We start from the raw sequence: 14,062 nt of genomic DNA, 5'->3' as shown, positions 1-14,062 counted from the left end.
CACTATTGCCAATACACATTTAATATACACGACAACTTTTTTGAAAATAAACATGTTTCGACATCTCATGATGCCATCTTCAGTATGAAGATGGCATCATGAGATGTCGAAACATGTTTATTTTCAAAAAAGTTGTCGTGTATATTAAATGTGTATTATATTTCAATACTTAAAAAGTTTAATTATACCCTGGTCAAAAAGATAAACATTGTTTAATAAAGAAGACATACATTCTAATCGTAAAAATTCCAACTTATAATATATGAATGTTTATTTATATTTTGTATGAATTAAAGTAACAAAAAATATTACTCTTCATATACGCATCAACGGATACGTGAAGCCAGGTAAAAATTTTGAGGTCAACGAAGTTCAAACATTTAAGTTGAAATAATTAAAATATATATAATCATATACTTACTCAATTGCAAGTTGAAGACACTTGGTCACTTTGAAAGGAAAAAAATGTCATTTTATGCAAATATTCAAAACAGTGAAGCTATTAAACACTTAAACTGATTTTTGATTTCCCGAAAAAGATAGTTTAAAACTTCAAATTATAAAAATTTGTACACTTAAATGAGTAGTTTAGATTGTAATGTTTTAATACAACATTAAGACTTTACCTCAATTATTGTTATTTTGTCAGCCTGCAATGTATTTTTAGTGAAGAGCACTCCCTTCTCCTAATTTCCAATCGGCTTTTGAAAATTCAGTGTCTATTATAAAACGAATGATGTCTGACAAACTATTTTTTTAAAAGAAAATATTGTTATGCTAAATGTTTGCATAAAATGATTGGTTTTGTGTAAAGCGTCGAACTAAATTAAGAAGAAAAGTTATAATCATTATCATTTACATTAAAGTCATTATCAAAAACTATCTTCAATATTATATAAAAAACTATATTAAGTATATTATACTAAATTAAGTAGAAATAACTATAGTATAACTTATTTTGCATTATCTGGTCAAAATACAAATCATCATAAAGTAAAATGTTGATAGAATTCTGAGTTGGATATAGAAACATTAAAAAACATCACTCAGCTGGCGACATTCCCAATCTTACCAAATGCATCTTGGTTATTCAAATGATATTTTAAAAAATTGATGCTACTTCCTTGTAGCTGTAAAGTTTTGATACTTTTTGGTGTTGGATCATCATGTCCATTGGTTGCTGCTCTTAATTTAATGGAGTAGAGTTTGAATGCATTCTTAAAGCTATGAAAATTGCTGATAGGTCAACTTTCATTCGCAGGTTTGTACTGCTCTGCTCTCTTGCTCTTCCAAACGGCTTCTCGATTAGCATAAGCCAGAGCAAACAATGCAGTAAACATTTTTCATGTAAAGCCATGATGTCATAATAAAAGATAAAACTAAATTACAAAAAGTGCTTTTCACAAGTTCCATGTAAAATGTTATGAAATATATAAATCAACGGGATCACGTGTGTTTAAGAAATACACAAAATCCTTTTGTGATACCTTTTCCAAGTTAAGTGGCGATGCAAAAACTGCAATGAAACATAAAAAGTGTTTATGTTTGGAGTATTGCTATGTGTGCATCAATAGCAAAATTAACTTATGTTTTAGTACGATCGTCGAAGAAGAAACACTTGGTCTTCTTGGTCTGCTTCTATTTGTCCTCTCTTCTGGTGAAGCAATTAGTCTCCCTTTACTTTGGCTTTTTCTTCTAATGGCAAAACATGCAATTTCACCAGATATTTCATACACTTGTTTAAATTAGAACAAGGGAAAGCTAAGAAAGAAACAAACATATGATCTTCAAACATAGTTCCTTGTTTCTTCTGCTGTCATAATTTCATTGTATGGCTATTAAGTGTTCGTTTTTAAGCTTCAAAGTCATTTAAAATAAATAAAAAAGAGCATTAGAACGAGTTCTTTTGTTGTGCTCAGTCGAAGAGAATGATGAAAGTACATCTAGTGAACAAATTTATTGGGATGCTACACCTTGGAATATGAATGATCATTTATAAACCATCAATTGGAAAAAAGTACCTGTAGACGACATATTAGTTCAACTGATTTTATCATTTCTTATATACTTTGTATGAGTAAGGTGACTGTGAAAATGACTACCACCAAGGTTGTCGAAATGTCAGACATCACCGTCATCAGCAGACCTTCTCAGAATTCCACTAACTGCATGCACTAGCCAATCTTCGTCTACAAACATCTACTCCCGCTGACTCAAACTTTCATTTAAATCAACACAAACGTCAAAATCCAACGCATAGCTGTATATTAAATCAAAGGGAATAATAAGCAAACGAATTTTGTCAATGAATTTTGCCTCACGATAGTTTTTTGCGTTGAAAGTTGGATATTGGAATCAAACTTTTTTTGTATGGCTGACCGTAAATGTCGATAGAAAGATGGCACCCAACAAACATAGCATAATGGTTTGAGTTAGTAATTTGCCAAACCAAAGTCGCTGAGAGAATTTAAGGGACCAATTTCCAGGGTATTGTTATTAGGGGGCTTTATGAAGAGACTTTCATTTAAAAAGAGTAACAAAAAAAGGAACATTCTCAGCAGAAAACAATTTCGAACAGAAACGAACAATAGTGAGCAAAAATAAACAAATTTCTTCAGAAACCTGAATTTTAGTTCTTAGACATGCAATAACAAAAAATTACTAAGCGGTTCCGCGTTTGGATGACCTGATCGGAATGAAGCGATAGAAATATGCGCAAAGCGCAAGCTGAAGGCGATTGTTTAGTAGCGTTTTTACTGGAGAAACATTCTCAAGTGTTTGAATCAGGTTATCTAAACACCGGAAAACATTTAGTAAATGCGAACGAAGCCGTAATATTTGCTAACAAACGTTAAATTACAACGAGGAAGTTCAGAAAAATCACCAATCTTGATTTAAATTCGCATTTACTAGGTCAGAAATTCGATCCATCTCAATTTAGGCAAAATTTATCTCTGTTTTCAGGTGTGTACTCGAGACAGCAATGTCAATTCCTGAGTTTGAATGGCTGGATCCAAACAAAGGCATTGACCAATCAGAGCTCGTGTTTTGCTTTTGCTAATTTATAATTCAACTTATGAAACATTTGCGCCGTTTTAACAATTTTCATTTTTCTTATACGTCTTTTTTCAGCAGAAAATCGTCAATCATGTCGTATTAACTAATCGATCATGATGAATTATTCATTTCGTTTCATTTTTCAAAAGTTGGTTTGATTTAATTGCAGAAAGTGTAATTTTATTGATGAAATTGAAAATTCTTTAGAAAAGTCATTACAGGAACAGTTCTTTGCAATCTGAGTAGTTGCGTTCCACTGTGCACAGTGCACGGTCCACAAACCACAATTTATACTCAGCAGTCCATTGTCCACGGTACGCCGTCTACTGCTCACTGTTCACCGTCTACTGTGAATTGTACAACGTCCAATGTTCATCGTTCAACGTCTATAATATACACAGTCCTCAGTACGCAAACCACAATCCACACTCCTTACTCGGCATTCCACAATCCTTAGCAGTCCACCGTCCACTGCTCATGGTGCATAGTCTACTGTACACCATCCAGTCCACTATCCACAATCCACAGTCCAGTGTTAAAATCAACAGTCCATAGTCCGCAGTGCACCGTTTACCGACCACTGCTTACTGTCCATAGTCCAACGTCCGCAATCCACAGCCGAAAGTTTACTGTTTATCGTCCACAGACCAAAGTCCACACTCCATAGTCACAAGCGTTCAGTCTACTGTACACAATTTCCTGCCTATTATTAACCGTCAATAGTCCATAGTTTACTGTCCACAGTCACTGTTCACTGTCTACATAGTCCCCGCTACACAGTCCGGTTCATAATGCACAGTTCATATGGTCCAGTCACAAATGCCTGTATGTAATGCTGATGCTGTTTGCTCTTGTTTACAACATAATTTTTTGCGTGTTTGATTGTGGAAAAAACAAAATTATGCAAGCTCTATTGATTTAGCGTACTTGCACTAAAAAGGCTTGCAACGTCATTCTATGTTTGCTCTTTGGAAGTTAAAATGTCAGCAAATGATTGATGAAGCATATAAAGCAGTATATAAATGATTGGTTAAAATAAGTACATGTATTTATTAATTACACGTACTATGACGCTCGTCACGCAACAATGAACAAACATATGTACAGATGACAAGGACAAGTGTGTTGATAAAATGCGAGGTCAAGTCAGACTTCACCAGGTTCTAATCATTTATTTGTGCTCCAATGTACTTTTAGTAGATATCTTTGCCGAAAATTCGGGCAACTCAAGTTATTCAACAAATCAAACAAATACCTACCACAGATGCCCGTCGACTGTCAATATCTATACCAAACGATACTTCAACGATTATATAGAAATCTTTGACAATGGAACTGTTTTGGGAATATTCAGTCCACTGTTGCAAGATAACTTAGCAAAAGTGTGCTGTGAAGGTGAAAATATCTCCATAAATTTCGTAAATGAAACTTCCAATTTCTCAGTACAGAAGATTTTATTTACAAAGCGAGATGAACGACGGAAATCTCAGACTTTCGATAGTAAAACACTGGATTTATATTTTCCCACATTTACCGCGAGTTTCGAAGCATCTAGAGCTTATAAAGAATTCTATTTTGTCGAGATAATGAGATCCCCTGGTCCAGCGCTTATAATGTTGGCGGATGAGTTGAAACTGGGTACCGATCCAACGCGTGTATTAATCGAATGTTGGCCACTTTTTGTCTTACTTTTTGTCATGGCTTGGTTTGTCGGAATCCTTGGATGGTTTTTGGTAATGTATACATAGTGTAATAATTTATGCATTAAAAATACTGTTTTTAAAAATTATAATCAGTTGACAAGTCCGTCTCATCGTCATGTCGTTTTAAAGTTTATATTTAGTGCTTGTCGTAGCAATATACACCATTGCACAATACATCTAAGAACAAGTTTGTGTTGGCCTTGTAATCAGCTTGCAATTGATTGGCGTTAATCCAGCGTTAATTGAAGAGAGACCATATCCATATATTCTGCGATGCTTTGTTAGTTTCTATTCGAAACAATTTCACTTTGAAAAGAAATCATCATGGTACAACAAAATATATGAATATAGTTCACCTCAATTAAGATTCAATTGAAGCTCACAGCGATGGGCAGTTCATGATCTTTGCAAGTCACTTACTATGCAAACTGAAAATTACAATGATGCCTTTAGCGTCAAGCTATTAAAATCTAAAACTGTTTTTATTCTAGTTGCATTCAAAGTTCAAAATTGTTATCTCTTAGTTCTGCAATATAACAACTGTCCTTTCATCGATAACCTTTGCTCTTTACTATTTACTATTCCACATGACGAATGGAAGGTCATTAAATTAGTGCGGTTAACATTTGTTGTAATACCAATTTTATTTTATTGTCTTCTAATTATTAAAATACTTGAATATATATCAATTTAACACATTATAAACGTATATTACATCGGTTCAATATGGACGATCCAATTTTACTTAGGCAAGACAATGACCGATAAAAATTATGTTTAATGGAAAATGAGAGTCGGACCATAATTTGATGATTCTACCCGAAATGAAACTCATTCATACAATGATTTTATGTAAACATGTGAGGGATATGAATGTTCTACTTTTAATTTTTCTCGCTCTTATGTCAATTCTCGAGTGGGGCTCATGTAAACGAATTAATAATGTTTATGTGAAGGTCAAAAGTTCAATTGTGTCGCACGAAAAATTTTCGAAGCAATCATATAAGCAAATTGTTTGGCGACGTATGATTCTCTTTAAATGTAATGATTAACGATTAATATATTTATTGTTGCGTGTAGCATTCTTAATACATTCCGTTTTTCTAAGTGCTAAAACTTTAGTTTGGAAGGCCTCTGTATACATAGGAAGTTTATTCTTCCTTTTTGTTTCCCTTTTTTTGTCTATTTTGTTCTTTACGAGTTCTAAGTTTTTGCACTTTGGCATATTTCATTCAGCCAACAGCGACAATTTTCTGGGACCAAAGCATGAATAACAGATACGTGTATATCATTATTGGATCTACAGGCACGGTCGTGTACTTCCGACTGTTATGCAAGCTAGCACACACACGGCTCTCTTTAAGGCAAAGCATTAAACATTTCCGTTAGGGAATTACACATGTTAGAGTCAAGTTTATAAATTTTCTTCAACGCGTCCGTTTAATGCATCACGTTTTCTCTAATTTAGTCTGATTATGCATGCTTGTATACCCACGTTTTTTGTGTTTTGACAACTGGCGATCATGTAGAAATCAATCAGTTCATAAGTGTTCAAAAAATTCTTCAACAAATTTTGAAATGTTTTCTTTTCGACGATTGATGTTTTTACGTTCATGGTAAACTGCTTTATACTGCGCATCCCATCATCCTTTCATGTGTAGTTAAAGGAAAATGAAAAGGAAAAACCCTTAAAAAGCGTTATTATAACTATGTGTATTTTTACAGGATCGCAAGAAAAATGAAAATGAATTTCCAAACAATTTTTATAAAGGATCATGGGAAGGATTTTGGTGGGCTATGGTTACGATGACAACTGTAGGGTAGGAATATGCATTAATATTTTTGGAGTAGTAGTGGTCAAAAGGCATCAAAAACTAACAAATCATCTATTAATGATTTTAAACACACAATACTTCAAAGATGATAGCTTAAATCACTAATTTTTACTTGAGAGTAAAGTGCGCAGCCAGCGCAACATTAACAAAAATGTTTTGACAGTGAAAATAATCGGCAAATTTATGGTTTTATCACGGGGATATATTAATACTATCGATAATTAGAAGAGCCCTTATATTCATATATGCATGTTACAACCCTTAAAAAGCAATACATTTAACATACAATATCTTGCATTGTTAATTGAATATGAGCTCACCGAATTATCTTAATTACCCTTGCTCTGGTTTTAACGACAAGGATATACACAATTCTCCATGAGATAAAAAAAAACAATGTGTTTTTATAATGGTGAAGTATAGTTTTCCTTGAATATGCATTACTTCCATGAGATGGCATATCCAGCATATATTGCAAAAGATTCAAATTACTGATAACATTGCTGCACAAACGAAAAATCATAAGAAAGAAATGGCGCGCAGAACTAGGAAAGAAGCCTCATGTGTTAGTATATGCAGGCAATTCATGCCTGCAGAAACATGCATGTATTTTTTAAGGACTTCATTTTCAGTAAGAAATAGCTACAATTTCTGTTATTTTTTTCATTCCAACAATCAATTAGAGCGGTAAGGCTGTCATGGTCTGGTTTTAAAGGAGCTAGTTTAGGGAAGTACCTGAGATGCAAGGTGATCAGCTTGGTTTTGACTGCGTCTGCACCCAATCATCAACTAAATATGTTATCATATTGTGACGTTGTGTATTAAACAATGGCGTCATACATTCTTAAAATCTGCCAATGACGATAATAGCGTTGTTTTTTATGTTATGTTTTTTTATGCTGAGAATCAAAACTTCATGGCAAAGACATCTCAACAAGCATCTATTACACCGATGAGCGTTTAGCATTGCGAACATCAGTACTTTTAATTGCACAAGGAGTGATAGTCTTGAATGAATGACATTGCAATACAATCATATGTCTTTGTTTTAAATATGTCAAATGTTATAAGAGATACACCATTTCATTTGATGCACCTAACAAAATTTATGAAATGAAATTAAGGAGAAGGAAATATGCAATAATAAGAAAACATGTTAGATAATCAGCTCATATTCATACATGTAACGTATAATCCCGTTGAAAACAATGAAATTCAAGGTAGCTTAACACTGCATCTTATGCATTTATGAATATGAGCTTCCCCCCAATTATCAATCTTCCTACGTTTATGACTCCCACTGTTTAAGGAACTTATTTGAACACCTAAAAGCTATATCTTTTCCCTTGTTTTCAGCTATGGCGATAAGTCTCCAAAATCAATTCAAGCACGAACTCTTACTGTTCTTTGGATGATCACAGGCACCATAATTACGTCATTGTTTACTGCTAATGTCACAACAGTTCTAACGACAAAGAATGTTGCGGCATTACAAAATGTTGTGGGACACAAGGTATCAATCTTAAACAGTCTTTAATGGCCACAATATCATATATAGCTTTCATTTGTGTGATTTCTTGGCCGCTTGAAGTTTATATTTTGATATACATCCATGCTGAATTTCAATGCAAAAAGTTCCTAAATTTTATAAACCTAAATTTTTTATATTTTACAAATACAGTGATTACGCATATTTAGAAAATATACAAGCTTCGTCTTTAATATCTTTATTCAATAGCTTAATTACTCCAATAAAAGACCCCCCGTTAGGCAGCATTCTTTTTTGTTACTACAATGCCTATTTGAAATATTTGCGTAAAATCGCATAAGAAATTTGTGGAAATCTAGTATTTACAATCCTGCAAATTTATTTTTCAACCTATGGAAAATATGATTATGTTTATTTGCTGTTATTAACTCAGTTAGTGTTGCCTTGATGTTAGAAAGCTTTTGTGTTATTCAAGCTTTTTTTCAATGTTACATAAATTCTGCGCAGGTCTATAACGTAGGCTAATCTTTTGCTAAATTACCACGCAGAAAATTTGGTTCATAACATAGCAGAGAAGTTTGTTGTTTGATTTCAATACAAGTTTTCGGAATTTGTTTTATTTTGTATTACTTGAAATTGTCTGCTTGTCCTGGTTATTGTTAAATTAAACAAGGCTGTTTCAAATGCGAAAAATTTAACTTGTTTTACGATGCCAAGATTTCAAATGTTTAGTTTTGCAAATTTTCAAGTACGTAGTTTGTATGGCGTTTGTTTTCATTGCTGGAAAACATATTGTTAGAAAATGTCGTGTAGTGAAAAGAATTTATATTAAATTCATGCTTTGTTCAGCATTGAAACATTTATGTAGCCTACCAGCATTGCTGCTTTGACGCCAAACGAAAATACTCTATTAGTTGAACTTGTGATCTTGCCAAATGCAATGTTGTCTATGTTGGAAGTCTGTTAAGTTTTGCGTTACAGAAACAAGTTGGACGTATTGTATATTTAGCCGCTGATGACAAAAATCAACAACCCGTGAATTGCAAACTGCTTTTTGGCATGCTTCCTTTTATGTAATGTTTAATATAAAATGCCACACAATATCATAATTTATAGTTAAAGAATTCGATTATAATCTTTTGAAGTTGATTATAGGCATGCTAAATTCTTATTATAATCGCTAATTAAATTTCATTAATAATTGCTTAGTTTTTGTGTTTGATTAACACTGATATCCGTTCTAATTTTTTGTTAATTAAACTTTTATAGTTCACTGATGATAAATGTTTTGTATTTAATTTTGAGAAAAAAGATTTAGATGAAACCAGAATTGCTTGCATGTATATGTTGTATAAACAAAAAATTTTGTTAAGTTAACCTTACATTTCTTCTTTGAAAAGTTTTACATTGCGAAAATATTAAGTATGTTCGTACCATCAAAGCAAATCTAAAAATTTGCTTTCAAACTGTGAAATAGAAAAGAATTCTGTTCTACCTCATGCAGGGGAGGGCTAAATGGATTTTGATTCAGCATGGTCTTAATTTGAGCCTTGAGGATTAAATTTTGACACAAAATTTGTAGCTTCTACTACTTTTAAAGTTGAAACAAACCATTTAATTTTTTAAATTGTTATTGTTTGTCCTAACAACAGGAAGCAGTTTCATTAAATATTTCTCAGCATTTGCTAAAATCATTTCTACTATTTATCTTGATAAGGTCGGAGTCTTAAACAGCAAGCATTTCTTCCAACGTGAAATCAACGAGGGTGCCAGTTTTATAGGTAAAGCAAAGTTTAATGGGTTATTACATTTTATGATGACATGCTAGATGAGGATATTAACGCAATTTTCCATTGTTTTAAGAGTTATGTGCCTTTTATGTGTGTATGGCATAAACTGCGATATAAGTGCATATAGAAACCCAACAATAAACTTATATGTGAGCAGATATTTTCTTCGTATCTTTATGAGTTCAAATTAAATTTGTATTAATCCCATAAATATCATGCAGTCTTTTAAAGAAGTATAAAATAAATGAAGTTTGTGTTTTTATAGAGTGTATGCATGCATGGATAGATGTATGTATAACTATAAAGTCAGCGATTGTTCTCGTATAAAATTACGTATACATTTCCAATGAATTGTCCTTTTATAGCTTTCCATAAGACAACTAATATGTGCAATACCACTTCCCGTTTACATATTCAGCTTCGACGTTTTTGTACAAATCATTATCAATTTCAAGCACAATATAAAATAGGTGAAATGAATAACGTTCAATATCGTTAGTGGCCAAAACAAAATCTCCCTAAATTAATCATATCGTGTTATGATTCTCATACGATTTATTTCCAATGAAATTGTCTGTCTTCAAATTTATTTGTGTAAACTTAACATGGTTATACTTATATTCCAATGACAAAAATTGAAACATTTTTCTTTTGAGAAACTTTCTCATTGTTTGCAAATATTCTTTTTTAACTGGCAGAATTTATGGATGAAGAAAAAATGTACGATGCAATTTATAAGAAAAAGATTACAAGATATATTGCCCCAAATTATTTAGACCATTTGTACTTTGACTCAAGGAATCATTTGAAAAAAGGTTTCGTGGTTGCCAAGGTTGTGAAGCACCCATTCTCAGTTGGGTTGGGTCTTGTTGATGACCCTAAACATCTTAATGAATACACGGAAAATTTTCTTAAGTGTTGGGAAAGAAATATCATTATGAATTACGAAGAGGTATGAAATTCATCACGATATTGATTACTGTTTTAACCTTTCTTGTACAAAGTGTGAGAACTATTTCGCATCTAACATTTTCTTAACACGGCAAGACATTAACTTAAATTGCTTAAATCACCGTTGCATTGTTTTTAATACAAAAGAGTAGGGGTGGGAAACTTCTCCAGTCGGCGGGCCATATTTAGGAAAATGAAGTTATTGGTGGGCCGGATAATATTCAATATCTTAATCACAGATATAGACGGATACAGTCGGTGGGCCAGTCAAAATCCCTTCAGGGGCCGGACCCGGCCCGCGGGCCGTATGTTGCCCACCCCTTCAAAAGAGCATGTTCTTCAAAATAATGACCAACTTAGGAGATACAAGGCAAAAAGTAGTTATAGGAAAGAAATTTTAATCAAAAAATATTACTTAAAAATTTATTTATAAATATACTCCATTTATTGAAAGTTCTTAGTAGCTATTTCTGTTATATTTAAGAATATATTAATTTACTTAAAAACACTCTTTCCATACATATTTTTTTATTATAAATGGCTCTTTTAAAAGCACTTTGCTTGTTTTTGATATTTATCATTACAAAAGTGTATGTTTCTTTTAAAAGTGCTTGGGTTTTAAAAGTTTTTAAAAAAGAAGAAATCGTTGCCTGACCTAGCTAGTTACAACATGTTTGAAAGCACTCACTTTGCCTTTATTATTCATTGTTACAGAAGTCCATGTTTGTTTTAGAAGAGAGGAGTTTTAATACTTTTTGCAAGAAAAAATATATTATTGCCTGTGATAGCTACAACCTAAAGCATGTTGGGGACGCCTAGAAAGGAAGAGCACCCTCTTTTTTATGTACACGCTATTTATTTGGCAATATTCATCGTGCAGGTGGGCAGGCTCTGCAGTAGTGGTTATCCATTTAAATTACCTACTTTACTATTGTGATTAGGGTGCGAAAACTTTATTTTGACGGTTTCATTTGTCATGTGCTGTAAGGCAACCACAAAATTACTTTTTGTTATTAAATAAATTATACTAGTATATTTAAAATGGGGCGTGCCGAATAAAACTACGTATGTAGCGCATACTTAATTATGCTCTTACGTTATTGGGAATGTAGTAAATTGACAAATTATTGTACTGGTATGCTTAACAATGATTAAACAGTGATTAAACATTGATTAAACATTGGAGATGTTTAATCAAATGGATTGCGACAAGCATGCCAAGAAATACTCAAATCTTTGTTTACTGTCTAATTTGCGAAAAAAAGATATAAACACTAAGAATAATAAATACAAAAGCCTGTTTTATCCATTCTGCTCTATATAATTAATTTCCTAAAGCATTACACCATTTTATACAAACTGCAGCATTTAAAGTTTTTTAACTTTTTGCTGGACCTAGCTCTGGTTCTTTCAATATACATTAGCTGCAAAAATTAGCACAATAGTGGTAGCATTGTTTAAAATCATTCTATTATTTACTGATTTTCTACTGTTTTTGCGGTAAAAAAGTTATCCGTTTTTTTTTTTAGAGTGGAATAGACTACTCCGAAATCGACCCCAGTGCATATCACATAGAAGAAGACGCAAAAAGCTTACTAAATCAAAATAGTATTTTAAGGTTAATATATGGTCTATTGGGCTCGTTGGTCATCTTTTTCATCTTGGGTTCTCTTTGGGAGTTTTGGAAAAAACAACGTCGCAATTTAGATAAAATACAAAAAGCAGATGGTAAGAAGGGAAAAGAATATTGTTTTCATCATAAGATTATGAACAATTTCCTCAAGATAACCTTATTTAACAACTTTGAAATACTTTCACGTTTTTAGCATGCACTTATTAGGAACAGAAAATTGATGGTCCAAAAGTACAAAACAATTAATGCACACGCTATTTACAAATGTCTATTGATCTTGAAGCCATTGCGTTTTAACAATGGTGTAGCTAGCCTGCAAATTTCGTCATATTATGCAATTTTTAGACATTAACATTATTCATTTCTTTAGAAATCTATTGTTTTTGGAGTGATTTAACACGTAAATATTTACATAGTATGATCAAACTTGCGGTGGGACTCGTCAATAAGTAAATTAAAGGCATGCAATTACAAATTTTGACAATGAAAAACAGCAGTCGTGTTTATGCCTCAGGCATCATAGACATTCATAAGTAAAATTTAGCAGGACGAATTTGCGTGGAAGTTGAAATTTTTATAAGTAGCTAAAAGAGAACGTGGCTGTGTATAACACTAATTTCGCATGTCTAAGTGACGACATGTCAAATTAGAGTTTTTCCTGCCATCACGAATTGTTGAAAGTAATTTGCTGATATTCTGGGGATCTATGACGTTTTTTGTGCATTGTATAGTGACAGAAACGCCTAAGACGAGTTGATAATGATCAACGAACTACTTTTTATGTAATGTTTCCTGCACTGGTATATAACTATAGGAAATCGCTGGGATTATTTTAAAAAGTTGAAACATACTTTATTTTACTTATGTGTAATGTTTCTGAAGCAGGCTTATCCAGATGATTACAATGATTACTAAACTGACTTCATTTTTTGGTTTCAAGTTAATTAAACTATTTTTATATTGACGAATGTAAAGATGTAAAATATTCGTGTTAATAATAACTTGACTTAGCTTTTTGCGAGTAATGTTTTTAGTGAAACATCTTGTTCATGTTTTTCATTTCTCAACTTAGTAAGCATATCATATAAAAGAGTATCTGTAAACCTTCCAGTCACTGTCCTCCAAACTGCCGCGAGGAGTGCTTCTCACGGCAGTTAGGAGGACAGTGAGTGGAAGGTTTACATGGATATCGTTTTATATGATATGCTTATTAAGGTGAGAAATGAAAAACATGATTAAGGTGTTTCACTAAAAACATTATTTGTAATAGGCTTAGTCAACTTATTATCATCACGATATTTCTGAATAGCAAGTGTGGTATTATTATAAATACTCTTTTTATCTTCCAATAATTTAATGACGACCTTTTTGTATTTTTAGAGATGGAGCTTGCAAGTCGATATTCTCCTACTTTACATTGAGGAAGCTAAAGATGAATTGAGCAAACAATTCTGACAATTTTACGTGCTTTGAAAGATGCTAGGTTTTCTGTCAATGGCTCTGATAAACTTCATTTTTTGGTTTCCGTCATGTTGTACGAAATATAATGCCTATGTGTTTAATGAAACTTATATGAACTTAGGGGTGTTTACATGAATCGGAAT

At 32.5% G+C, this 14,062-nt stretch overlaps 1 protein-coding gene across 1 annotated transcript; it reads left to right on the top strand.

The window, feature by feature from the left end:
- The first annotated feature begins 4,132 nt into the window (after window positions 1-4,132).
- On the top strand, window positions 4,133-14,029 carry LOC124458278. Its single transcript, XM_047008322.1, has 7 exons — window positions 4,133-4,790; window positions 6,486-6,580; window positions 7,952-8,108; window positions 9,802-9,865; window positions 10,573-10,826; window positions 12,355-12,553; window positions 13,839-14,029. Exons 1-7 carry the CDS (start codon window positions 4,191-4,193, stop codon window positions 13,877-13,879), a joined length of 1,410 nt encoding a protein of 469 aa, XP_046864278.1. The 5' UTR covers window positions 4,133-4,190; the 3' UTR covers window positions 13,880-14,029.
- The last annotated feature ends 33 nt before the right edge of the window (window positions 14,030-14,062 follow it).

Source organism: Xenia sp. Carnegie-2017, unplaced genomic scaffold (genome assembly GCF_021976095.1).
Source record: "Xenia sp. Carnegie-2017 unplaced genomic scaffold, XeniaSp_v1 HiC_scaffold_6, whole genome shotgun sequence".
In the NCBI taxonomy this organism is placed as follows: domain Eukaryota; kingdom Metazoa; phylum Cnidaria; class Anthozoa; order Malacalcyonacea; family Xeniidae; genus Xenia; species Xenia sp. Carnegie-2017.
This window is presented reverse-complemented; position numbering and strand designations above follow the sequence as displayed.

What these genes read in the sequence shown, in the direction of transcription:
- LOC124458278 (XM_047008322.1), top strand. Translation starts at nt 4,191, where the DNA reads ATGCGAGGTCAAGTCAGACTTCACCAGGTTCTAATCATTTATTTGTGC. An exon ending in GTTACGATGACAACTGTAGG is followed by an intron (nt 6,581 to 7,951) that starts GTAGGAATATGC and finishes CCTTGTTTTCAG; the next exon opens with CTATGGCGATAAGTCTCCAA. An exon ending in AAAATGTTGTGGGACACAAG is followed by an intron (nt 8,109 to 9,801) that starts GTATCAATCTTA and finishes TATCTTGATAAG; the next exon opens with GTCGGAGTCTTAAACAGCAA.